The 26673-nt window shown below is 43.7% G+C and overlaps 1 protein-coding gene across 1 annotated transcript in view; it reads right to left on the bottom strand.

Moving 5' to 3' along the window:
* Positions 1-8447: 8447 nt before the first annotated feature.
* LOC125022304 (NLR family CARD domain-containing protein 3-like) overlaps positions 8448-26673 on the bottom strand; it is a 28959-nt gene continuing 10733 nt past the window's right edge. The window contains exons 2-11 of the mRNA XM_047608834.1: positions 20046-20148; positions 19338-19463; positions 19104-19217; positions 18795-18873; positions 18423-18651; positions 16424-18227; positions 16169-16342; positions 15873-16046; positions 9396-9442; positions 8448-9175 (exon numbers count right to left, since the gene is read on the bottom strand). Coding sequence (XP_047464790.1) covers positions 8646-9175; positions 9396-9442; positions 15873-16046; positions 16169-16342; positions 16424-18227; positions 18423-18651; positions 18795-18873; positions 19104-19217; positions 19338-19463; positions 20046-20113 — 3345 coding nt within the window. The 5' untranslated portion in view covers positions 20114-20148 and the 3' untranslated portion in view covers positions 8448-8645. The remainder of the gene's footprint in view (positions 9176-9395; positions 9443-15872; positions 16047-16168; positions 16343-16423; positions 18228-18422; positions 18652-18794; positions 18874-19103; positions 19218-19337; positions 19464-20045; positions 20149-26673) is intronic.

Raw genomic sequence — 26673 nt, 5'->3', positions numbered from 1 at the left:
CTTCCTCCACAGTCACCACAGCTCAATCCAATATTTCACCTTTGGGTGTGGTGGAATGGGAGATTCTCATCGTATCAACTGTGTGATGTTATCAGTTCTATATGGACCAAAACCTCTGAGGAACGTTTCAACTACTTGTTGAAAGTCTGACACTAAGAATTAAGGCAGTTCTGAAGAAGTAGAGCTTTACTGCTGCTAATAAATATTAATCTGATGGTTCATTTAGTTTTAGTTCAGTTTTAAACACATTCTCTGTTATTTGTTCACTTTGATTCCAACAATGTTGAGAACTGACACGTTGAAACTGGCAAGAATTAAGTTTTGTTAATTTTCCTTGTGAACAACAAACAGAATAAATATAATTTGTATTTTTTTTGTGTCTGTCTAATGCAGACACACCTTTGAGACACGAAAATATTTTATATATATCAGACACTCTTGGAAGACGCCATGTCTAAATTAGCAACTGACTCAGACAGTAAAGCTAATTAAAGGGATTTAGAAGCATCTGTTTCCTGTCTGGTTACAGGTTCTTTCCACTTGTTAAATATGTGTCAGTAAAAGGTCGGAGGTCACTAGTGTGATGGAATTACTGAAAGAAACACTGAGATGAGACGTATTGGTCCCATAAAAACAAGGAAAATGTCGCTCTTCTTTTTTTTTTTTTTTTTTTACACATTTTAACTTTGAAACAGGTCAAATTTGACCCTAACACAATCTGAAGGTGAACTTCATAGTTAGTTCAGTAGCTGTGATGGTTAATTAATGTCAGAGTGATGCTCCTTCCTCCTCCTCTGTAGCCACACGGCTGCTAGCTAATGCTAACTGACATCAGATCACGTCAAAGAGCCTTCTAGTCTGGTCTCGGGATCATTTCCAGGCTGGTTTTTGTGAAGCGTCTTGAGACGATTTGTGTTGTTATTGGCTCTATATAAATAAAACTGAATTGAACTGACTTGAATTAAACAATCTGATTTATTGTGGTGGTTGTGTTCAGGGTGGTGGACGCTCTGGAGCTGCAGGAACATGTGAACAAACAAACCAAGAGTCTGTCAGCGGGGCTGAAGAGGAAGGTGAGGACACGGTGGACGTCCTCTGTCACAGTTCAGACTTTAGAAGAACTCCTTTAAAGCCTCATGTGTGTTTGTGGTTTGGTTGCAGCTGTGCTTTGCTCTGAGTATGATCGGGAACCCTCAGATCGTCTTACTGGATGAACCCTCCTCAGGGATGGACCCCAAGTCCAAACAGCGCATGTGGTCAGATTTACTTCCTGTTTGTCAGATTCTTTAATTGTTTGAATGGAATAAAATAAAATCTGTTATTATTATTAATTCTGTCTGTATCTGCTCTGGTCTCTGAATATGTTTCTGTTTCTGCTGAATGAGATACTACCCACTTCTAGTCTAGTTCTTCTTCTACACGAAGTGTTTTTATATCATCCTATCAGAACCTGTCTTCATCCTGACAGTGATGGGGACGTCCCTACTCACTGGACTCTTTGTCCTGTCTCCTGTCTCCTTCGTCCAGGAGAGCCATTCGTGCTGCGTTCAGGAACCGAGAGCGTGGAGCCGTCCTCACCACCCACTACATGGAGGAGGCTGAGGCCGTGTGTGACCGTGTGGCCATCATGGTGTCTGGACAACTCAGGTATGTCTCACAGCGTCCTCCTCCTCACAGTGTCCTCCTCCTCACAGTGTCCTCCTCTCTATCCTCTTCACAGCATCCTCCTCCTCACATTGTCCTCCTCCTCACAGTGTCCTCCTCTCTATCCTCCTCACAGCGTCCTCCTCCTCACAGCATCCTCCTCCTCACAGCGTCCTCCTCCTCACAGTGTCCTCCTACTCACAGCGTCCTCCTCCTCACAACATCCTCCTCCTCACAGCGTCCTCCTCCTCACAGTGTCCTCCTCCTCACAGTGTCCTCTTCCTTACAGTGTCCTCCTACTCACAGCGTCCTCCTCTTCACAGTGTCCTCCTCCTCACAGTGTCCTCCTCTCTATCCTCCTCACAGCGTCCTCCTCCTCACAGCATCCTCCTCCTCACAGCGTCCTCCTCCTCACAGTGTCCTCCTACTCACAGCGTCCTCCTCCTCACAGTGTCCTCTTCCTCACAGTGTCCTCTTCCTCACAGCGTCCTCCTCCTCACAGTGTCCTCCTCCTCACAGTGTCCTCCTCTCTATCCTCCTCACAGTGTCCTTCTCCTCAAAGCGTCCTCCTCCTCACAGTGTCCTCCTCCTCACAGTGTCCTCCTCTCTATCCTCCTCACAGCGTCCTTCTCCTCACAGCATCCTCCTCCTCACAGTGTCCTCCTCTCTATCCTCCTCACACTGTCCTCCTCTCTATCCTCCTCACAGTGTCCTTCTCCTCACAGCGTCCTCCTCCTCACAGTGTCCTCCTACTCACAGCGTCCTCCTCCTCACAGTGTCCTCTTCCTCACAGCGTCCTCCTCCTCACAGTGTCCTCCTCCTCACAGTGTCCTCCTCTCTATCCTCCTCACAGTGTCCTTCTCCTCACAGCGTCCTCCTCCTCACAGTGTCCTCCTCTCTATCCTCCTCACAGCGTCCTTCTCCTCACAGCATCCTCCTCCTCACAGTGTCCTCCTCTCTATCCTCCTCACACTGTCCTCCTCACAGTGTCCTCCTCCTCACAGTGTCCTCCTCTCTATCCTCCTCACAGCATCCTCCTCCTCACAGCGTCCTCCTCCTCACAGCGTCCTCCTCAAAGTGTCCTCCTCCTCACAGCGTCCTCCTCTCTATCCTCCTCACAGCGTCCTCCTCACAGTGTCCTCCTCACAGCGTCCTCCTCCTCACAGTGTCCTCCTCCTCACAGTGTCCTCCTCACAGTGTCCTCCTCTCTGTCCTCCAGGTGCATCGGCTCCATCCAGCATCTGAAGGCTAAGTACGGCCGAGGCTACAGCCTGGAGGTGAAACTCAGGGAGGAGCTGACGGAGCTCAGACAGGTGGCGCTGTTGCACAAGGAGATCCTCAGAATCTTCCCCCACGCCTCGAGACAGGACAGGTCAGACTAGCCCCTCCCACCTCACACTAGCCCCTCCCACCTCATACTAGCCCCTCCCACTCAACATTAGCTCCTCCCATCTTTATGAATTCATTGATATGTTTTTAATGTTCCTGAGTTAAATCCAGATGAATGAATCTCTCAGATCTGGTTCCTGGTCTCAGATCTGGTTCCTGGTCTCAAATCTGGTTCCTGGCCTTAAACTAATGTAAACATGTATTTGTCACATTAGAACATCAGAGCTGATTCAGACACTTGTCAACATCATCACATTAGAAACATTAGGACACTTGTTCTTCTTCATGGTTCCTAATAAACCAGTGTAGACCACATTAGACCCGGATCAGACCTGATGATGGTTCCTGGTTCCCCGTCCAGGCTTAGAGGCAGAGTTATGTGATGCTGTGACCAGGTGTGATCTGACTTGTCCGTCTTCCTCTGTTGTTCCTCTGCAGCTTCGCTACTCTGATGGTTTATAAGGTCCCCATGGAGGACGTCCAGTCTCTGGCCAAGTGTTTCTCTCAGTTAGAGAGCGGTGAGACGAAGACACACTGAGACACTCTGGGACAAACCTCGTCATCATCTCACACTAATTTATCTTTCTGTCTTCAGCCAAGCAAAGCTTCAACTTTGAGGAGTACAACTTCTCCCAGTCCACTCTGGAGCAGGTAGGTGATCAGGATTAATACAGGATTAATACAGGTAATCAGGATTTAAACAGGTAATCAGGATTAATACAGGATTAATACAGGATTAATCCTGATTATCCGTATTAATCCTGTATTAATCCGGTAACACTTTCTATGAAGGTTGTATTTATAATGCCCTATGAATGCACATATTCACAAGTCGTCATAACCAACTTCATGATGCATTTTGACAACTGGTTATGAATGATTATAATTTTAATCTGAATAGTGCATCATAAATATGTCAATATCTGCCTAGTCACTTGTTCATTTTATGATGCAACTACTTTGCTTTGCTAAATGTGTATAGTGATGCATAATGAGTTTTGACTTCGCCTATAGTCCTTTATATCTGAAGCTATAAGTATATGTAATAAAGTTATAATAATGTATACATCTATCTACAGCACACAGTCATAAACAGCCATGCAATATCATAAGTGCTATTTGTCAGCGCTAAGTAAAGTGACAAGAATATGACACTATTATTAACAGATATAAGTTACGATGAGTAATTAAAAGGTGCAATGAACTAAGTCCTGAGTCTGGCATCTTTACCCCATATGCACAATGTTAATATCATAGGTGTTATTTGTCAGCTTTAGGTAAATTAGTGCAAATGAGGTGTTGTGGATATAAGACTATTATAAACAAATATGAGGCACAATGAAAGGAATGCATTTAGTTCACTTTATTTTCATTTAAACCAACACACATCATCATAATGATTATCAATGCTCTGAGCACATTACACAAACACATGAAACACATGAAACAGGCCACAAAAGTGGCACGGCGTGGTCCTAGAGATGTGTCCCTTAAAAGTGCCTTTGGGTTGGTGAGGTGATTCAGGGTCAGAGGTCAGGAGATGGTTTGACAGCAACTACAAGAAGAACAGAGGCAAATCTTTAGTGCTCTAGCTGGGTTTGTTTTTTGTGCAGAAAGGTTTGATTGAAAACACATAAGCAGATCACGTTTTTTTGTTTAAAGCAGCCTAATGAGACATTATGTTACCGCATATCATGCAGGCACCGCAGATTACCCGTAGATGGCTTAAGCTAGCCACACGAAAGTTACCAGACACAGCTATTTTTAATTCACAAATTAGATCGTTTTCATATTCTTGCGTTTAATGATTGAAACCATTCGAAATCATTGCTTTATTACATAAACGATGTGCTTCATATAAGCAAAGTAAGCATTAGCTCACAAAACACTAGCAGGACAGAGAGACGACCTACCTGTCCTGGAGAGGACTCAGCGGAGAAAGGAAAGAAAAGCCGCTTTACGACTAGTACATACAGTCTTTACGTCTTTACGACAGTGGGAGGAGCTGGGGACGGAGGTGGGTGGGGTCAAAAGGTCAGGGGTCATGGACTAAGGAATGACAGTTCTACAATAATAATAATATTAATAAAAACAATATTAAAATAATATCTGACGGCATTCAATAAAGAATGAACTGATGAACCTGCTTCCTGTTGACTGGATGGAGGTTTGGGACCTGAGCCCATAGACCACCGCTCACTGACTCGCTGACTATTCATATTAGGATGTTTACACCACATGTACTTTATTCCTTCAACCAACCTGTTGTCCGCTGGCCAATCACGGGCCGTGTCCAGTCCTGCATGTATTTCTAGTTGCCCCCTCTCTCCTTGGAAGAGAGGGGGCAACAGGGTCCTAGTGAGTAGGGTCCGACTCCACATGTTTATTGGAGACCTCCTTGGACCCCCATTCCTTCTTCAGGCTGATTGGATGGTAAAGTCAGCCGGTGGGGGAGTCTTCCAGTTGGGACATCTGGATCTTTGGTTCAATATACGGCTGTTTAATCTTTAATTAAATACGTTGCATGATTAACTCTTATAATGGTCTTATAATTTAACTGTGTCTGACAGTAGAGAAAGAACCCAAATATTAAACTAAAATGAGCCAATGTTCCACATCAGAGAGGAGAACCTCGTCCAGGTCCTGGTTTAGTTTCTATAAATCAGGGTTTGTCTCATGTTTGTGTTGAAGTGTGTGATGACAACAGACAAAGGAGCTTTGTGAGAAGCTCAGAAAAAGAGTTGTTGTTGCTCATCAGGCTGGAAAAGGTTCCACAACCATCTCGAAAGAGTCTGGAACGAAGAACCAGATGAATGTTTAGGAACAAGTCAAAGTCCTGACCTTCATCCAGTAGAAATGTTGGAGCATCAGCTGATGAGAGGAAACCACCAACATCTCACAACTCAACTGGTTCTGATCTGATTAATGGATCAGATTAGACCCTGATCAGCTGTTACCAGGAACATTTAGTCTGAAGGACTCACACACTCACACACTGGACACAAAGACTCAACAACATGATCAACACTGGACACAAGGACTCAACAACAGGATCAACACTGGACACAAGGACTCAACAACATGATCAACACTGGACACAAGGACTCGACAACATGATCAACACTGGACATAAGGACTCAACAACATGATCAACACTGGACACAAGGACTCAACAACATGATCAACACTGGACACAAGGACTCAACAACATGATCGACACAAGTAGAAATATTCAATGTTATTGTTTCATTTTCTTTCTCATCATGTTCATTTTTCCATCTTCTGACCTGATAAACACTGTGTGACCATAACTGACATGAAGATGGTCTGAACATCACCAACCATACGACGTCATGAAGGGAACCAAAGAAGAACTTGTGTTAAACTTCACAGAAATACAAGAGTTGAACAACAACAAGGAAGGAAAGTGATGTCTTCCACCAGCCAGGAGGACGTCTGTCATGTCTTCAAACTGGATCCTGTTCTCACTCTAGACTTGTTCTTTATGAACTAACGGATCATCACTGATGTGGACTCACTACGTAATAAACTCATGGTTCTGATTAATGATCTGAACCAGTAGTAATAGATGATACTGGTTCAGTTATATTCATAATGATAGACATGAGCATTACACACAGCCTGGTCAGAAAAAGAACTCATCACCTGGATCTGACTGAGCTCATAGTCCAGCGCCTCCTGGTGGATCATTAGTTCAATAAGTCATTTATGAGCAGCTTCTCATGTGTAAAGACAAATCCTGTGGATGTGAAGAAGATGTTAGTCTGGTGGAGAATCTCATCTCATCGCATCACATCTCATCTCATATTGACTAGTGTGGTGTCAACCTTTCAAAGCTGCACTGAAGACTTGGTGGAGGTGACTCAGAGTTCAAACAATACAGCACTTCTTTTCTTCATGGATTATTTATTAAAGATAAAGGACAACAAATAATCCCTGTGGTTGACTTTACTAGAAAACCAATAGAGTTGATATATATTACTATCAAAACTCAAATACTAATCAGAACCAGAATTACTTCCCAGGGGCAAATTACTTTTCATTACAGCAGCTCCAACCCAAAGTACCAGTGTTAAGAACAAAATAAGAATAAGTAAGAGAATGTACGAATATAGGAAACATATATATAACAATATGTACACGTGTAAGTGAAGTGAACCTGTTGCTCTTGTTGGGACTCAGCCCGTTCATAATGGAGGACAAGGCCACATGGCTCCTTTTGTCTCAGGACAAAGCAACCAGCCTCCATCTTTTCCACTGTCTGAGCTCACACCTCACACACACACACACACACACACACACACACACACACACACACACACACACACACACACACACACACACACACACACACACACACACACACAAACACACACACACACACACACACACACACACACACATGGTCTCACACTCACACAAACACTCTCACTAACATACACACATCCACACGTGTACACAGTGTATGTAGCTCACCATACATTAATGTTTTGTTATTTTATTTTCTAGATGTGTCCAGTAAAGTTTCCTGGTGTATTAATGTTGTATCAGAGTGAATGTGCCAACCTCTACACTGTAGAACTCTTAAATCCTTCAGGTTTGCTACTATTAATAGGGCACCACTGTTTGTGATTATTAAGTTAATTATTAAACGGGTTCTGTGTTAATAGTTTACCTTCATGAGAATGATTCTTGGTAAATTTTCTGTCTGGTGCCCCAAGGTGGACTTAATGTTAATTATATATTAATGTTTCATAGTAATTATTAATATTTCAGTATTAATATTTTACTAATCTGAGCCAATAACCCACCTGAGTGGACCGTAAATAGCGCCCTCTAGGTCAAATAGAGCCTGATGTTTATGGTGCATAACCTGGACCTGCTCTGTCTGTAGGGGGCAGTGTTTAACCCCCAATATAAACGGTGCTTCCATGAGAGGCATCATATTCTCCATATTCTTACTGATATATATTTACACCATAGTTGTGCCCGAGAACAACACTCTACACTCAAACATTACTGCACATGGTGAGAATATGTAAGCACATATATACAAGTGTGTGAAATAATGAAGTTTAACATGTGTTATTATTTTAACCAGAGGCCCCTAGTATACAGCCACCTCCACTAAGACCTGTGCTCATCAAACTGTTCAACCTCTCAACTTCAGACACAAAAGGCTCCACACACCTGGTTCATCTCACCTGATTATCAAGGCAAAGAGTGGAGGGAGGAGCCATGTTCAGTCATTATTTACTTCATTTAACTATCATGGCTCCAACAACGAGTGTGAGGAAAAGTCGTCATGAGAGAAAAATAATCTCATAGTTGTAGATTGTAGCTGAGTCTCTTTTAAACAGTTACACAAAGAAAAACAATGAAGGAGATTAAAGTTGATTCAATGAAGTTTTAATAAGTGATGAGATGATGATGAAGTCCTGTTGATCCTTTTATATCTGATTATTTATTGGTTTAGACTGAACTGAGTTTCATTAAGATTAATGATTAAAACCAAAGGTTGATTAATAACGATGATGAACACTGATTGATATAAAGGTGTAGTAGAGAAAGATAAAGATTCTCCTTCCTTCCTACAGAGAACACAGAGACACTGAGGAACCAGGCCCAAGTAGAAATCCAGGATAGAGAGGTTGAGTGAATGTGGTGTTGAAGGTGACGAGGTGGATCAGTTTGTTAGAGGAGACTCTGTAGAAGGACAGAGTTCCAGCAGGACAGTCCACATATACTGAGACTCTGTTAGAGACAGAGGACGAGGGGACGGATGTTTCTCTGTTATTGTGACAGACACAGTAACCATCATAATCAGAGCAGCTCAGACTCCAGGACTGATCATTGAATCCAAACACACAGTCATTCATGTCTCCTCTCCTTCTGATTCCTCTGTAACTCACTGATATATAAACCTCTCCTCTCCACTCAACCTCCCAGTAACATCGACCAGTCACAACATTTCTACACAGCAGCTGTTTATACCAGTCAAATCTATCTGGATGATCAGGATATGGCTGCTTCTCCTCCACACGTGTCACCTTCCTGTTGTTGTTAGATAGTTTGATGAATCTACTGACTGAGTTTGTGTCGACTTCAAGTTCACAGAAATCTGATGGAGGGAAAAAGACACAACACAGCTGCAGTTTATCATGTGACACATCTGATGGATTCATTCTTTCTTTACTCACTGATCTGTCGTTCATTCATAGAAAGTTTAATGGTGATACTATAGATCAGGATTCTCTTGTCAGTGATGTTTAAATGAATAAATACCACAACTATCAGCTTTGATTTTAAACTGACAGTTTGTCATCATTTGTCAAACTTACACTTCATCAGACCAGGTTTTAACCTCTGCTCTCCACCATGGTCCATCCTGGAGGAACAAACACACAAACAATGATTTTCATCCAACATCAGACCCTAAAAGAAGTTGGTTTAGTAGAAAAGTTGATCTGGTGATGGAGGACATTAGATTTAGGGAATCACTGAGATGACAGAAGATTATTCTCTATGCACTGTTATCTTTTTGTATTATTTTTACAGTGATCCATCCATCTGTAGTTGTTGAAATATTTCTCAATGATGATGGTGGAGGAGGTTCCATCCTCTGAGGACCTCAGTGTAAAATCTCTGTGACGTTAAAAAGGATAAAAATTGTCTGGTCATCTGAAATGATTTGATTCTATTGTATTAAAACATTGTTCTGATTCACAAGTGAAGAATGTGAGAACTTCACTTCAACAATGAAACCCAGCTAAATGATCCATGAGGCCAGAGGAAACAGATCAGTTGGTCAAACTCCAAGCGTGACTTGAATGAATAAAGTCTTGGATAACTTGTAGTTTTCTACTTGTAAACTCAGACAAACCAAAGTTATTGTGTTTAGTCCTCAACTCCTCAGAGACTCTCTATCTTCAGGTGACCCACAACCATCCTGTAGTTATGTTGCTATAGGTCTAAGCTGCTGGGGGACTTCCCATGATGCACCAGGGCCATATCCTCTCACATCTTCTTCATGTTTCTGACCTGTGGAGCTCCATACAACTCATCTATGGTCCTGGTCTTATCAACCTGCCCAGTCTTCATGACCTGCAGTTATCCACTCCTACCTGAATGCTTCATCCTCCAACCTGCCTATGATTCTATTATTCAAACATTATAGCAGCTAATTCACCTGTGATGGAACAACTGTCACTAAGAGTTGAATGTCCCTATGCTGCTGTTTATCCTCATAAGAGAAACTTTATGAGGTCACTGTTTACCCAACAAATGTGTGCGGAATTTTATCAAGCTGCTTGCTATAGTTTAATAAATTCCCCTCTGGAAGGGTTATCAGGACAGGTACGACGGATACAACTCCAGTCACTTTTATGATTTTATTACATTCACATGTACAACAAGCATCCACACGTTTGTTAGCTGCTAGCCCACGTTAGTCAGCTCATTAGTGCGTTAATTAGAAAGTAATATAGTGACGTTGATTAGGTTGTAAACCTGTAATGCAAACATAAACACAAAACCCCGAATTAATGAGTGAAATATATACTCATTCATATGATATTTAAACACCAACAATGCTACTCTGCAGCTACTCACCGGCAAGGCGTACCAGTCCAGACAATTAAGCAATAAAATGAAACCAAAATGTGAGACACCTGCTGGCAAGTTCTACACCTCCCACTTAACCTACTGATTCTAGAATCCAAGTGGGCCACTATAACCAGTTCGAACAGTTAAACTTCTAGTTATGACATTCACCCCATAACTATAAACATAACGTTGCATTCTTGGATATGAATGTGTCATGTTACATTATGAATAACTATAACCTCAAGGTGGTTTTAATGTCCATAAACAACACACTTTGTTAGGGTTAGGGTTAGGGTTAGTGGTGGATGGTGACGGGGGGGTCTTGAACCTTTACCGAAACACATCATGGTGGGGATCCTTTACCGTCCTTTACCTTCCGAAACACACCATGGTGGGGAAGTCTTTTCTTGCTCTTCCACTGGTAGGAGAACCACCAACCTCCTAACGTCCCTGTGGAGGGTGGTGGACAGACAGTTCTCTGCACCTCGGCTTCTCTTGGCCTGCCCGCCGAAAACTGGAACGGCCTTGGCCTGTTCTCACCTTCACGTACCGTACCACGGCCTTTGCGTCAGGACACGCTTCGATGACTCGACCCAGCCTGAACTGGCCCCTCAGCGCGTTCTGGTCAGCTAAACACACCAGGTCCCCAGTTGTGATGTTTCTAGCAGGCACGTACCACTTCTGCCTGATGTAAAGGCCCGGACCCGCCACCTGGCTACACCGCTTCCAGAACTTGGGGTTAGGGTTAGGGTTAGGGTTAGGGTTGGCGACCTCGATCTGGATTGCTCTCAGACGCACAACGGGGTAAGTCGGATACTCAAACCCTAGGGAGTCTCCCCTGGGTCCTGCACGACTGAGCAGAAGAGAATTGGGGGGGGTGACCTCCACGGTCTCTTCCTGTACCTGAGCTCTGGCACCTATTGGCCTCTCATTTGACAGGTTTGCAGCCAGGTAGAGGAGGAACTCCAACACCGTCAGGTTACCTTCCTCGCCAACGCTGCTTAACGCTCTCTTGAGTACACGGACAGCTGCCTCAGCTGCCCCATTTCGGTGGGGAGAGTCTGGCGGGTGAAATACCCACGTCCAGTCCATTCCTGCAGCTGGCGCCTTCCTTGTCGATGCTATCTAGGAACTCATAAAGCTCCTGAAAAACTGGCCTAGCACCCACAAAGTTGGTTCCTTGATCCGACCAGAGCTTCCTCAGGTGACCCCTGAGAGCTGTGAAGCGCTGGTACGCCTTCAGGAATCATTCTGTCGACAGATCCTCGACGATGTCTGCATGCATTGCTCTCGAAGCCATACAACTGAACACCACACCCCAGACTGTTCTTCGTCTCACAGTGTCTTTAACGACGTAGGGGCCGAAGAGGTCCAGGGCCGTAAACTCAAAGGGTGCAGCTGGTTCAGTCCGTTCGAGGGGAAGCTCACTCATCACCTGTTTGCACATTTTCGCTCTGGTCTTTTGACCATGCATAAAAGAGTCAATGGCCAACCATTTCTTCACAGCTCTGTGAACATAACCGACTACTCCACAGAGCTTGGCTAGAGAACTGCACCTTTTTGGATCCACTTGGTCTATGAGCATGGCTCCCCACAGTGACCCTGTCTCCTTGGCTTCGGTTGAGGTCTGTTTTATCTCATTTCCTGAGGACCCTGGAGCCCCGCTAACTCCCTCTGTGACTACTGAGCCTTCACCACCAGGACTGTCAGGGTTTACCAACTTCTTGGCTTGAGCTCTGGTGAGGACTGCTCAAAAGGCCTTTCTCTCGAGTTTACACCCCATTTCTCTGGCACCAGCTGCTACTTGAGAAGTGGACTTCATGGGCCAATCCTCGACTGGACCAGACAGGAACTCTTGACCTCTCTGCCACACAGAGTTCTCACCCAGCAGGTCAGGTGAGCACCCCCTCGTGACTAAATCGGCGATATTGATCTCACCTGGTATCCACCACCAGTCAGCTACGGGCCCAGCCTTCTGTATTTCTGGAATCCGTAGCTCTCTCTCTGGATGGCTCCCAGCACCCTCTGGCTTTCAATGAAGTGGAACCACTTCTCCACATCTAATCGCCCATGCTTCAATATGTATCCCTTCAGACGTGTAGCAAAGACAGCCCCGCAGATTTCAGCCTTGACCGCGTCGCCCTTCTGGTCGAGGGGGGTTAACTTGGCCTTTGACTCTACCAGCCGGACGACCACACCATCTTATGTCTTCCATCACAAGTAGAGCACAGCGCCATAGGACTCACAGCTCCCGTCAGAAAACGTGATTCCCCAGGGTTTACCCCTCCAATTGAAGGGCGTGAGGCTCCTGTGGAACTTGACGCTACTCAGACGAACGTACTCCTTAAACAGTGCGATTGCTTTTCCTCTGAGCTCCTCAGACAGGGGTTCATCCCAGATGTCTTTAGTGAGCTTGCCAGCCTCCTGGAAGGCTCTTCTGTTTCAGGGGTGTTGCTAGTTCGATTAGGTCATACAGCCCGGTGATCTGGCTCAGTAGAACATGAGGGGTCAGTGGATTTGGCGTCTTTACTTCCACTTCTTCTTCGGTGAGGTCAATCTCAGTTCTCATCTTCTTCTTCCTTCTGGAGAAGTTGATAGAGACCATCACGAAAAGTTTGTCCTCTTGCACCAGGTACCCAACCCCCAGGGTTTTGTTGTCTTCCTCCCTTAGTTGGTTAGGCAACATCAGAGTCACTGGCTCGGACTCTGTCCCGTCCCGCCTCCCACTTTGACCAGACCAGACCCAGGGCTTGAGGTAGAAGCCTCCTGCTTTCAGTATCTTCTCCACTCCCTCCAGGATATTGTCCAGACAGTGTGAGTCATTGTGGGACGTGAGAAGGTCATCGACATAGGAGTCTTCCATGATGACCCTTCTTTCCTCCACCATATCAGAGAACTGAGGCAACTTTGCGGTCTCTCGCATGGCAACCTGCGCAATGCACCCTGCCGGTTTGTCCCCCATGTTCACCCTAACGACAGCATAGTCCTCAATCTCATCTTTTGGTGAGTCTCTCCACAGGAACTGATGCACATGGACCTCTCGTTCCTCCAGCCATACAGAATTATACATCTTGGTGATGTCTCCCATGGCTGCGTATTCTCCTTCCCAGAATCTGAGGAGCACTGCTCTGATGGGATTGAGGACGTCTGGCCCTTTGAGCAAAATGCTGTTCATGCTCACTCCTGGCTGCTATTCCAGACGAGGCACACCGGTGTAGTCACTGAGTGGGGGTTTGGTGTGGTTAGGTGGCTCACCCACTACACGGCGCCATCCCAGCTGTCCATCACATCCTTGGTGAGCTTAACAGCAGTTCCCCTCCTAACCATTTCGTGGACTTGCCTCACGTAAGCTTCTTTCCACATGGGGTCTTTCATGAGCCGCTTCTCAGCCCTCAGGAACGTTGCCTCCACAGCCTTTCGATTGTTGGGAAGAGAAGCTGGGTTTTCCTTCCAGGGGTACTTTGCATCATGGTTGCTGTGGGTGTCACTCTCCTTGAAGGTCAGACCTGCCCTTATTATCTCCAGGTCTTTCTCGTCGGCCAGTGACATCTCCTTTCCTCCCGGTGGGCACTTCCCACAGCGACACCCTCCACAGGCAGGATCATAGGCAGCTCTGATGCTATCTCATTTTAGCCACTCAAGGACCTCTTTATTGCATGCTGCTGTCGTTCGAACCTGCACACTTCTTCCTTGTTCCGAATGACTTCCCGGCCTTCCCACAAAGTGTTCTTCAACTTTGATGGCTACCGTCCTCATGGAGTGTGCGAAGTGCGTCTTTGAGTGCCATGTGGTCAGCTCCACTTCTTCGAAGATGTCTGGATGCACACCACTCACGGTCTTCCCTAGAGGACCATCCCACAACACCAGGACGCCAACCCTTTGCAGTCTTTGTGGAGCTAATCGGCCTTCGCGAGTACTAATCAGTAGATCGATCTTAGAAAGAGTCGTTCGAAACAAACGACACCTGCTGGCAAGTTCTACAAAATGTTTCTACACTAATTATTTTTAATGGTTCCTCTATTGGCAGCTCCACTTTATTCAATATTATACAACAAGTAGTTCCGACCAAGCAATGTGATTGGTCAATGAGACATTTAGAACGTGCTCAAATCAGCGTTACAGCACGGCTGACTCATCACTAAAAATATCACTCCGCCATCTCCACATTGTCACGTCTATAACATGTAAATAAATAGGAATAAGTCCACTGGAAGTCAACTTCAATAAAGTCATACATCTGAGTTTACAACTTCAGCTTTCTTTGATAAATCTTCTGTTAGACCGCCTTGTTAATACAGGTGTAACTCATTTGTTTCTCACGTCAGAGATCAAACAGTTCAGTGAGCGCAGAGAAAATATTTCTACAGGCTAAAGGTGGACTAATATGGACTGAAGAGGAATATTCCCTTAGATAAAAACATGATGTTCATGTTGGAAATTATTCCATCCATTTCCATCTTTGTTCAATACATTTTGACTTTTAGACTTTACAACTCTGTGGAGTTACTGGAACTGTTTGGATCATCAGCTGTTCCAGTGAGTCCCTGATACGGCGCAGGCTTCAAAATAAATGTGAAACTAGGAGGCCAGTCTGTCTATGGAAACATAGATTTTACAGCAGACATGTTAGTCACTACAAGACTAAACTAACCAAGCAGTTTAGTGTTAATATGTGCGCTATTTATTCAGTTTGGGCAACTCCACCATTTCCGTAAACTTTGACAGGACTAGAAAGTTTCTCCGTTGCTAGGTCGTTACTAAGGCTCGGGCTACTTGCTGGAGTAGTAAACTGTTCCATTACACATAGGAGTCTACTGCTGTGCCTGATTGTTTCCAGGTATTAGTCAGGCCCCATTTATTGCCATGGAAACGGGAACAACACAAAAAACTTTAAATTTTGAGACAAATGTCCATTAACATGAATATATATTTAATTATACGCTTTATTTTGTTGGTAATTGTTGTATAATCGCGCAGGTGCCTCGGTCCTGACTGCATCACCGTCGTCCTCAAATGACGTTTAAGCACACGCTCGAGGGTAATATTGCTTAAACAGCATCTCATGTAACATCCACAACATATATCTTGTTCTCTTGTTTGCATCATGTTGATGCTTCATCACATGTTTGTATTATCTTGTTCCTCCTCTCAGTCTTTAGACAAATCAGATGCAACATAAATGTGAACACATGAATTACAAGGTTCATACCAACCTGAGAGTGTGCAGTCTCCAGAGTGGATCCTCCAGTCCAGCAGACAGCAGCTTCACTCCCTTGTCTCCTGGATGGTTGTAGCTCAGGTCCAGCTCTCTCAGATGGGAGGGGTTGGAGCTCAGAGCTGAGGCCAGAGAAGAACATCCTTTCTTTGTGATCAGACACCCTGACAGACTGGAGATAGAAACATATCAGAAACTCAAGAAGAAGAAGGAAAATCCTTCACATGTTGAGCTTGTGCACCAACATGAACCTAAATCAGGATTTAACTGATCAACAAGCAGTTGTATCCTGACCTGAGAGTTTCCAGTTTACAGTGAGGACTCTCCAGTCCAGCAGACAGCAGCTTCACTCCTGAATCCTGCAGGTTGTTGTTACTCAGGTCCAGCTCTCTCAGACTGGAGGACTGGGAGCTGAGAACTGAGGACAGAGCTTCACAGCTTCTCTCTGAGAGGTTACAACTGCTCAGCCTGAAGAAGAATCAACATTAAATGTTTTATTTGTCATTTACTAAATGAATCATGTTTCAAATAGTTCCTAAATCCACCTACAGAGCTTTGTTGGAGGCTTTGACCACTGGCAGCAGCCTCAGAAGAGCCTCCTCTGAAGCAGAGTATTTCTTCAGGTCAAACTCATCCAGATCTTTTCCTGACGACAGTAAGATGAAGCCCAGAGCAGACCACTGAGCAGGAGACAGTTTATCTGTGGAGAGACGTCCTGATCTCAGGGACTGTTGGATCTCCTCCACTAGAGAACCATCATTCAGTTCATTCAGACAGTGGAACAGATTGATGCTTCTCTCTGCAGACACATTCTCACTGATCTTCTCCTTGATGTACTGGACTGTTTCCTGATTGGTCTGTGATCTACTTCCTGTCTGTGTCAGCAGGCCTCGTAGGAAAGTCTGATTGGTCTGCAGTGAAAGACCCAGGAGGAAGCGGAGGAACAAGTCCAGGTGTCCATTTGGACTCTGTAAGGCCTTGTCCACAGCACTCTGATGGAGATGTGTTAGTTTAGGTTTGTTTCTAAAGACATTAGACCACAGAGATGTAGTTTGTTGTTCTTCCATCAGGTTGACACCAGAGTTGATGAAGGTCAGATGGACATGAAGAGCAGCCAGAAACTCCTGAATGCTCAGATGGACGAAGCAGAACACCTTGTCCTGGTACAGGCCTCTCTCCTCTTTAAAGATCTGTGTGAACACTCCTGAGTACACTGAGGCTGCTCTGATATCGATGCCACACTCTGTCAGGTCTGATTCATAGAAGATCAGGTTTCCTTTCTGCAGCTGAACAAAAGCCAGTTTTCCCAGAGACTCAATCATCTTCCTGCTCTTTTTATCCCAGTGTGGATCTGTCTCAGCTCCTCCATCATACTTGACCTTCTTGACTTTGGCCTGAACCACCAGGAAGTGGATGTACATCTCAGTCAGGGTCTTGGGCAGCTCTCCTCCCTCTCTGGTTTCCAACACATCCTCCAGAACTGTAGCAGTGATCCAGCAGAAGACTGGGATGTGACACATGATGTGGAGGCTTCGTGATGTCTTGATATGGGAGATGATCCTGTTGGCCTGCTCCTCATCTCTGAACCTCTTCCTGAAGTACTCCTCCTTCTGGGGGTCAGTGAACCCTCTGACCTCTGTCACCATGTCAACACACTCAGGAGGGATCTGATTGGCTGCTGCAGGTCGTGTGGTTATCCAGAGGCGAGCAGAGGGAAGCAGTTTCCCCCTGATGAGGTTTGTCAGCAGCACATCCACTGAGGTGGACTCTGTAACATCAGTCAGGATCTCAGTCTTGTGGAAGTCCAGAGGAAGTCGACACTCATCCAGACCGTCAAAGATGAACACAACCTGGAAGTCTTCAAAGCTGCAGATTCCTGCTTCTTTGGTTTCAGTGAAGAAGTGATGAACAAGTTCCACCAAGCTGAACTTTCTCTCTTTCACCACATTCAGCTGTCTGAAAGTCAATGGAAATATGAAGAGGATGTCCTGGTTGGCTTTGTCTTCAGCCCAGTCCAGAGTGAACTTCTGTGTTAAGACTGTTTTCCCAATGCCAGCCACTCCCTTTGTCATCACTCTTCTGATTGGTCCATGTCTTCCAGGTGAGGCTTTAAAGAGGTCTTCTTGTCTGATGCTTGTTTCTGGTCTGTGTGGTTTCCTGGATGCTGTTTCAATCTGTCTGACCTCATGTTCATCATTGACCTCTGCAGTCCCTCCCTCTGTGATGTAGAGCTCTGTGTAGATCTCATTCAGAAGGGTTAAGTTTCCAGCTTTAGCAATCCCCTCAAACACACACTGGAACTTCTCTTTCAGACTAGATTTAACTTTACGTCCACACTCTGCAGCACCAGTTCCTGAACAAACAAGAAATGTAATTAATCAGTGATATAACAATAACATTTACATGTGACTGTTTTCAGTCCAGTAGAATTCATAGATCTGATTGAGATGTTTGCATCATATTAACATCAGAGTTTAGAAATGTAAACTTGTCCCATGTTTCCTCCATCTCCTCTTTCCATCCAGTTAAAGCTGTTAAATCCTCTTACTGCTCTGCAGACAGTCAGCCAGCTCCTCCTGCTTCATTCTCCTCAGGAAGTTCACTGTCATCTTCACTAATGAATCTCTGCTGCTCCTCCTCTGCTCTTCATCCTCACCCTCCAACACCTCCTCATCCTCCCTCTGACTCTCTGAGCATTCTAGGTAATCTGGACTCACAACCTTCTGGATCTTCTTCAGCTCCTTCTTCATAAAACTGACCATGTTCTCCTCCAGCAGCTGGAAAAGAATAATAATCTCCAGGCTCGTTGATGTGAAAGGCTGCTTGTGGTCAGCATGCAACATGAAGACTTCTCCAAGCAGAATGGTAATTTGTGCTTGTTGAGGTTAGCAGTAGCAGCTGTGATTGAACATTTCCTCACCATGAATATGGAGTCCAGGTCTTTGTGATGCTGCTGCTCAGACTGATGACTGGAAACCACTGAGATCTGCTGCTGAAGTCTGTGGAGAAACATCTTTCATTCAAACTCACTTCTTTAACAAACACACTTTGGTGATGATCATCATTTTATTGATGCCACAAACACAAGATGAGAACAACAAACGCTGCTCTGATGACTGAATGTGGTGTTTAACAGAGGAAACTAAACTACAGATAAACTCTGGACTAAAACATGACAGACTAATCAACACAACTGAATAATGATGAATAGATCTGTGTTCATTCTGACCCTGGATCAGCAGACTTCTGTCCATCTTTGAAGTAAATACGTTGACCCATAGACCAGTCACTCTTCATGGACACAGCTGTGATTCCAGAGGGATCTGGTCTTTGCTGATGGATCCTGTTAAAACACAACCTGGATTAACATCCTGAGTAAATTCTTTCTCGATACTTTAGTTTTAATGTTAAATGTTTTGATGTGAAGCCCTTTGCTTATTCAGATAAATGCTGTTTGTCTCACCCTGGATCATCAGACTGGTGTCCATCTTTGAAGTAAACAGGTTTACCCATAGACCGGTCACTCTTCATGGACACACAGCTGTGTTCAGGAGAATCATGTTTCTGTTGAAGGATCCTCCTCCAAACACCGGATATAATATGTAAATACAATGTTTAATGTTGAATTCAAATAACAGGACAAGCTTCAGGAAACATGAAGGAGTATTTTCCAACTCTAGATACTGTTAATAGTGTCTGCTGAGGACCAGGTTTTGGATGAGGAGATTAGTTTCCAGTATGTAGTCTACTCCAGGGATTCTTTCCAGAAAGAAGACATGACTTTAAAGAATGGAACCAAGTCCACCTCTCATCAGATATGTGTCCTGCTTGACCTCCGTCTAACTACCACATCCTTCAGATACAATGAGGCTTTCTCCACATCAAACATGGCTGTGTCATGTGTTCTCCAGTGCCACCCACTGTGGTCAGTCTCTACATGGAGGAAGTGGAAAGCAGAGCATTGAGCTCCTTCAAGAGAACAACACCTGCTTCAGATATGTGGATGACACCTGGGTCCAAACCAAGAGCCAACAACTAGAAGCCTTCACAGAACAAATGAGTTGACACAGGAGGATGATAGAAACACCATCTGATGGATGAATGTGTCTTTATGTCTCCTGCTGCTAGAATGTGTTCAATACTTGATGAAGCATCAGTTTAGATTTCTTACCCTGGATCAGCAGACTGCTGTCCATGTTTGGAGTCAACAGGTGGAGCCTTAGAGCGCTCAGTCTCCATGGACACAGCTGGATACAGGAGAGTCTTTGGTCTTCCTTTAAACACAGGACACACATTTTAACAAGCTGACATGTTCCTTAGAAACAGCTCTGAACCAGTCATCACATGCTACATTATAAAGGCTCTCTAAGAGACAACAATCAATCCTGGAAATGGAAGAATCATTTCTGTCAGTCACATCCTCCATAGTGATGCTGTGGGGCTGCTTCTCAGCATCATGCTATGGGAGACTGGTCAGAAGTGAAGGAAGGATGAATTCAGCCAAATACAGAGATGTCCTTGAAGAAAACCTGAGACTGGGACCATGGTTCACCTTTCAGCTCCACAATGAGCCCAAACAAAGAGACAAGACAACACTGGAGTGTCTTCACACTCTACACTGACACTTAGACACTCAGAGCCAAACTGGAAGAGACCATTAGAACCATTTAAGATGAAACCTACAACACAGTAAAGTCTTCAGATAGTGAAGGCCTCTCAATACTTTCTACTCTGTTATATTTTAAAATGGTGGAAGTTTGGAATCTGTACATCCATGACATATTTACCTTAAATAGAAACTAATGAATTCAGAATGTTAGAATATAATAATTGTGTTTCATCTGTAAGTTTTCAGTGACTCAGATCTGTTACAATCAAAATATTAACTTTAAAACCTTTAAATTGTCTTTACAGGGTCGAAATAACACATTTAAAACCCAACTTCAAATTAAAAATTTATGAAGAAATGGTTATGACTCTGAAACTGGTTTTTACTTCAAGTGTTTGATCTGATCTGATTTGATCCAAACTCTAAAATGATGGAAGTTTTCTTGGGACAGATGTTTATTTGTTCTAATGTGGATCCAGATTATTGTGGTTCCACAGCTGAACCAGAAAGTCTTTTATTGGTTTAACAGTGGTGACAATAAATCAGGTTGAGTCTTTATCTTTATTTCTCTTTATGGTTTTGATGATCATGTGACTTCCTGGATGTGTAGCAGCGTTGATGAGAACACGTGACTCAGACACAACTAAATAAATTTTTAAAGGTTATTTAATATATTTGAGACTTGTCAAACTGTCTCTGGTTGACAGATTTAAGGTAAACTCTGGAATAATACCTGGTAGTATCTGATAGATATTTGAAATCAGCATCAGGAAACATTTGAAGTGTAAATGTACAACACAACATGATCAGAGTGATCCAGTTAAACATTTCCAGGTTTCTCACCTCAGGTCGACTTCCAGACACTTTCCAGATTCATGTGTTGAGAAGAAGCTGCTCGTTGTCCCTTATTAGTTGTAAAAACTCATCAGAGTGACTTTGAAACCAGTCTGACCTGTAGCAGAGACACAGGAGTTCATCAGCTTCAGTTCTTGTGTTAAAGTTTTGTTCAGTTCAAAGTCCCATCTGATCAGGAACCACCTGGATGTGTTCTTGTCCCGGCTGCTTTAACCAGGACGGATCAGGAGGTGTCTAGTGTGTACTTTGTATTGCCAGGTATCCCAGAATGCATTTCATCAGGAAGAGTTTCTACTTGTCTAATGTGAACGTTGTGTAATTGTTGTTGGTCAACGCCCCCAGTCAGAGTCAGAGGAGACTGTTTCCTGGTTCTTTCCTCTTACTGGCCTCATGCACCCTGCTGATTGGTAAATGGTGAATGAATTTAAATTGAATGCAAATATAAATGAATTAAAAACAAATTGTGTCAAACAATATCGATTTAAAATATAAAAAAAACCTCAATATGGGTTGCATGTTCTCCCTGTGTTCGTGTGGGTTCTTCTCCGGCTTCCTCCCACCTCCAAAGACTTGCTCGTTAGGTGACTAATTAGTGACTCTAAATTGACCCTAGGTGTTATTGTGAGTGTGTGATAGGGTGGCGAATTGTCCAGGGTGGGCTCCGCCTCTCGGCCAATGCCAGCTGAGATAGGCTCCAGCAACCCCCGTGACCCTAGTGAGAATTAAGAGGTACGGGAGATGAGATGAGAACAACCTCAATATGTCATCTAGGAAATATCAGCCCATTCTGATCTGGAATTTCAGAATGAGAGCCCGTTCCATTCTCTAATATTTTAGACCATTTTTTCTGCACAAGTTTAAATTGCAAAAAAAGGAAGCTCAATTCCACTCCACCCAGATAGTACACACAGCCAAGGTGTCATCCACCTGATGTAGAATTTCAGAATAAAGGCCTCATAAATTCTCTAATATTTTATTATTATTATAATTTTATTTTTTTTTATTTTATTTTTTACATGATTTTAAAATGCAACAAAAGAAATGTTTATTTTTCCATAAACTAATTCTACTTCATCCAGATAGTACACACCACTAAGATGTCACCTAGGAAATATCTGGCCATTCTGTTGTGGAATTTCAGAATAAAAGCCCCTTCAATTCTCTAATACTTGTGTTCGTTTCCACATGATGTAGGAAATAGAAATAGAATGAAACTCCCCTTTTCCAATTAATATTTGACCTATATTTAATATTAAACCACCATAAAAAGCTCTTTTGCTGTTTTTCAATAAGAAACCACAATAATGCTATATTGTTTCCAGTATTCCAGCTGTAAGACTGGACTGTTAGATTAAAACAAATAATAGTAATAACAACAATAATAATAATAATGATAAGAAGAAGAATAGGGAGAAGAAGATGAAGAAAATCTGCAAATGTGCATCAAATGACAAATTAACAGATGAAACAATAAGCAGGACAGTTCAAACTCAACAAAAGACAGATAACAGAGATGATGTCGGACAATTCCAGGTGTCAGTCCTGGCCTTTTCCAGATCTCTGGAGTTCATTTTCAAATACTGTTCATAGATCATGAATGCTATTGTAACCTGGGTGGAAAAAAAAAACTTATGAATTTATTCCCTTGTCTTTGTATAGAGTAAAATATTACGTGATGCCATACGTTATCGTATCATGCTGTTAAGCCGTCAAATGACGGAGCGCATCGCGTCATGTGACAGGGCACACCTAGTAACACCGGTAACATAACCCTGGGTGGCTTGCTGCCGGTGGTAGCGAGAGGAGCACGCTGGGGCAATGTTTGCTGCAGGAGCCAGCTACCGGAGCTGCTGAGCGTCTGAATGCCGAGCCGTGTGCCAATTTAAATCTCGGAATTGGCCAGGTTGATGGCGAGCTAGAGCCCAGGCTGGCCACAAAGCCTGAGGACTGTGCCAGGAAGGAACCTACTGAACCTCCACTGCTCTAGTCGGGCCATTTTTTTCCCCAGTGCAAATTATTCAATAAAGTTTCATTTTTGGTAACCATTAAAACCTTGGAAAGGCGTTCTTATATGTTGTGGTCTCATTGAGCCTTGTGTTATTTCAATTTCATGAGGTCGTAACATCTATTCTATTCTATTCTATTCTATTCTATTCTATTCTATTCTATTCTATTCACCAGTATTGCTGTGAACTGGTGTTTCTTGTAAACCTGAAGCCTTCAGTATCTCCACACCCACATGTTTTCTTTCTTTTACCATTTCCTTTCTGGATGTCCCAAAGTTGATGACAAGAACTGCTGGAAAGGCGTCCATCACTGACCTCACCACATAAACACAAATATTGACAACATCATATGACAGTCTAATAGTGAAGCTATTGATAAGTACAGCTGTACAGAACTTATTGCATTTTGTAAGAAAGGACAAATATGTTGTGATGTTCTGTTCTTCATGCAGGGAGTACTACAATTTCATTTAACATTCCAAAGTAATTTGAAATATCCTGTAGTTTGTTGTACTAACAGTATCGTTGTGAGCAGAGTTTTCAGTTCAAGTTGTCGAAGGAGGATATTTTCCTGTCCTTCAGCCCAGGATCTTTATTCCTTTTGGAAAGGGTAGTTCACATACGCACAAATCATGCGACAATTTCTCACGTTTTGGATATTTATTTGGTACACAGAGAACAGATATTGATTTCAGCGCTGAGGCTTCGGTCAGTTCACCTTAGGGATAAAAAGAACCAAAAGCCCCACTTCAGGGACGTACAGTGACCTTATTCTACCCAGACTCCGCCCGTAAGACAATGGGGAGGAGTCCTGCCTCTCATGTGTCAGTCAGTGTGTTTACATACAGAGTTTAATGGAGCTTCGCTCTAAACTCTACTTTCTGACTACAGTCCTTGTCCCAGTTTACATACAGACATCAACTTTTCCTACTTAGTCATTGTCTCCCCGTAGGTGTAGGTATAGTTGCCTTCTATACTTGACATTCAAATTGTCCCTGTCAATCACGTACTGTTGGTCATACTCTGCAGACTTCTGGTCTATCCCTCTATTGCCATACTTTTACAGAAACATGTAACTTGCTAAACAGCAAATCTGTTCCATAATGTACTGTTATCACATTCAACGTATATTTAGTACAAAGGAGCACTCGTGAGAGGAGTGGGGGAAACTGGGTGGTCACTAAATCATAGCCATACTTCAGAGTGATTTTACTATTACTACTACTACTACTACTACTACTACTTCTACTGCTGCTATTTTACTACTAAGCCCGGACCGAAGTTGTAGGTTTGACTTGTCCATGCTACCCTCTGTATGGTATGTATCTGGGCTTCTCGAGGCAATGGGGGCAGCGGAAAATCTTTGGAATGAACAGATTGTTTTGTGGCCAATACATGAGTTTTAGATTGACGTAATGGTATTTGTCTAAATTATTTAATATGTCTTGCAAATCTTTCTGATATTCATGTGCATTCTGTGATTTAGGTTTTCCTCTCTTTCGTTTACATTTTGGCATTTTATCTAGTTAGTTGATACTTCTGTGCATTGGCTTCCCGAACACCTGAACACTACTCCGTCTACCAGACATCTATTTTTTCACCTCTAGGTCCTAACCCTAACCCTCTGCCGCAGGTAGTGTACTTACTGACATACAGCAGTCCTACTCCCAACGACAGTAGGATTATGGCCCTACTTTTACTACTCCAGTGACTTCCTCCATCTTCCTGCTTCGAAATCATAATAGCTGAGTGGGTCACACTCAGGTGGTGCTGTCCTTGTTGACGTTCCCTCCCTTGGGGGTGGGCTTTGTGCACTTTTTTCTTCTGCTGAGCTGTCATGACTGTCTGGCTGGCAGTGACCTGCTACTTATGAATTCTCTACCGATGGAGCTTCTACTTGCATGTCTCTGTCTCTCAGCTAGTCTCTGTGATTGTCTCTCTCCTTGGTGTTCAGATGGCTGTCTATCTTCCAGTTGGGAGGCGTCGCCGTCCCTTTCTGGTTGTGGTTCGGGCTGCTCCCTTTCTTTCTCGCCTGGGTCTCTTGCTCAACAGCAGTGATTAAGATGAAACCAAACTCTCTTATCCTCCACTTTCAGTGCTGTTGGGGTAGCAAGAATCATTTTAGAAGGTCCTTCACACCTTGGTTGATCCCACTTTCGTTTGAACACTTTTACGTAGACCTACTCTCCAGGCTCGATACCCCTCAGTTGTTCTGGAATCTCAGCGACCTTGTTTTCAGATACTGCTTTCACCTGTTGGAACACAGCCTTGTGTATTGGGGTTAGGTGTCGCAGGTAGCATGTTAGTTCTTATTTTTTCCTTCTTTCGCATTGCTCAAGTGGCGGCACCTCATACGGCCCTCTGCAATAGGGGACCGACATCGCTCTCCCTGTAAGTGCTTCATGTGGTGTTAAATGTGTTGGTCAATTAGCTTGTGTGCGCATACCATTCACTCTCTAACATTTTAAATGCAACAAAACAGCTACAAATGCTAGTCCATTATCAGAACTGATGATCTCTGGAATTCCAAATCTTGGAAAAACGTCTTTGCACAGGAACTTAGCCACAGATCTACAGTCTGGGCCTTTAGTGGGGACTGCCTCTATCCATCTGCTTAATCGATCAACTGTCACCAAAATGTATCTGAGTCCCCTTATCCGTTCTGTCATGTTGATATAATCTAACATCAGGTGGCGAAAGAAACCTTCCGGTGGTGGTATGTGTGCAATTGGCGCTGAAAATGCTTTTCTTACATCGTGGTGTGCACATACTTCACATTTTTGCAATGTTCTATCTACCATGGCTGCTAAAAAATTGCTTAAATAAAAAACATTGCTAAAAAATGGCACCATCAGACCTGCTGGAGTCGTTTCATCACCTCCACCCCCTGCGCAGTGGTCCTAACCAGGCGCATCATGGACTGCGACCTGTATCGAGACGTGGCTCAGAAACACTTCTGTTGACTAGACGCAGTCATGTACTCTACAGACAACATCATATGTGTGGCAGAGTTCACAGTGGTGCATCACTGGATGGTTAGCTCTGGGGCTGAGAGGATTACCTCATAGCCTGTTTTCCATGTCATGTCAATACAAACCTAGGGTGAGTGATCAATGCATGTAGTTGATGGGATGTGCACAACGTGGTTGGATGGCCCGTTGTGATGGTTGACGCTTTTTGGTATGCAAAAGCAGCTGCTGCCAGACCCTGGTAACAAGGTGGAAGGCCTGTTTCTATGTTACCCAGTTTTGTGCTGTAATAAGCTAATGGTTGCTTACGTTTTGGGAGTGTCACGTGTAGCAACATATAGATGAAACATGTTAGCATAG

Source organism: Mugil cephalus, chromosome 16, assembly GCF_022458985.1.
Source record: "Mugil cephalus isolate CIBA_MC_2020 chromosome 16, CIBA_Mcephalus_1.1, whole genome shotgun sequence".
Lineage (NCBI taxonomy): Eukaryota > Metazoa > Chordata > Actinopteri > Mugiliformes > Mugilidae > Mugil > Mugil cephalus.
The sequence above is the reverse complement of the archived record's forward strand: the minus strand, read 5'-3'. Positions and strand labels throughout refer to the sequence as shown.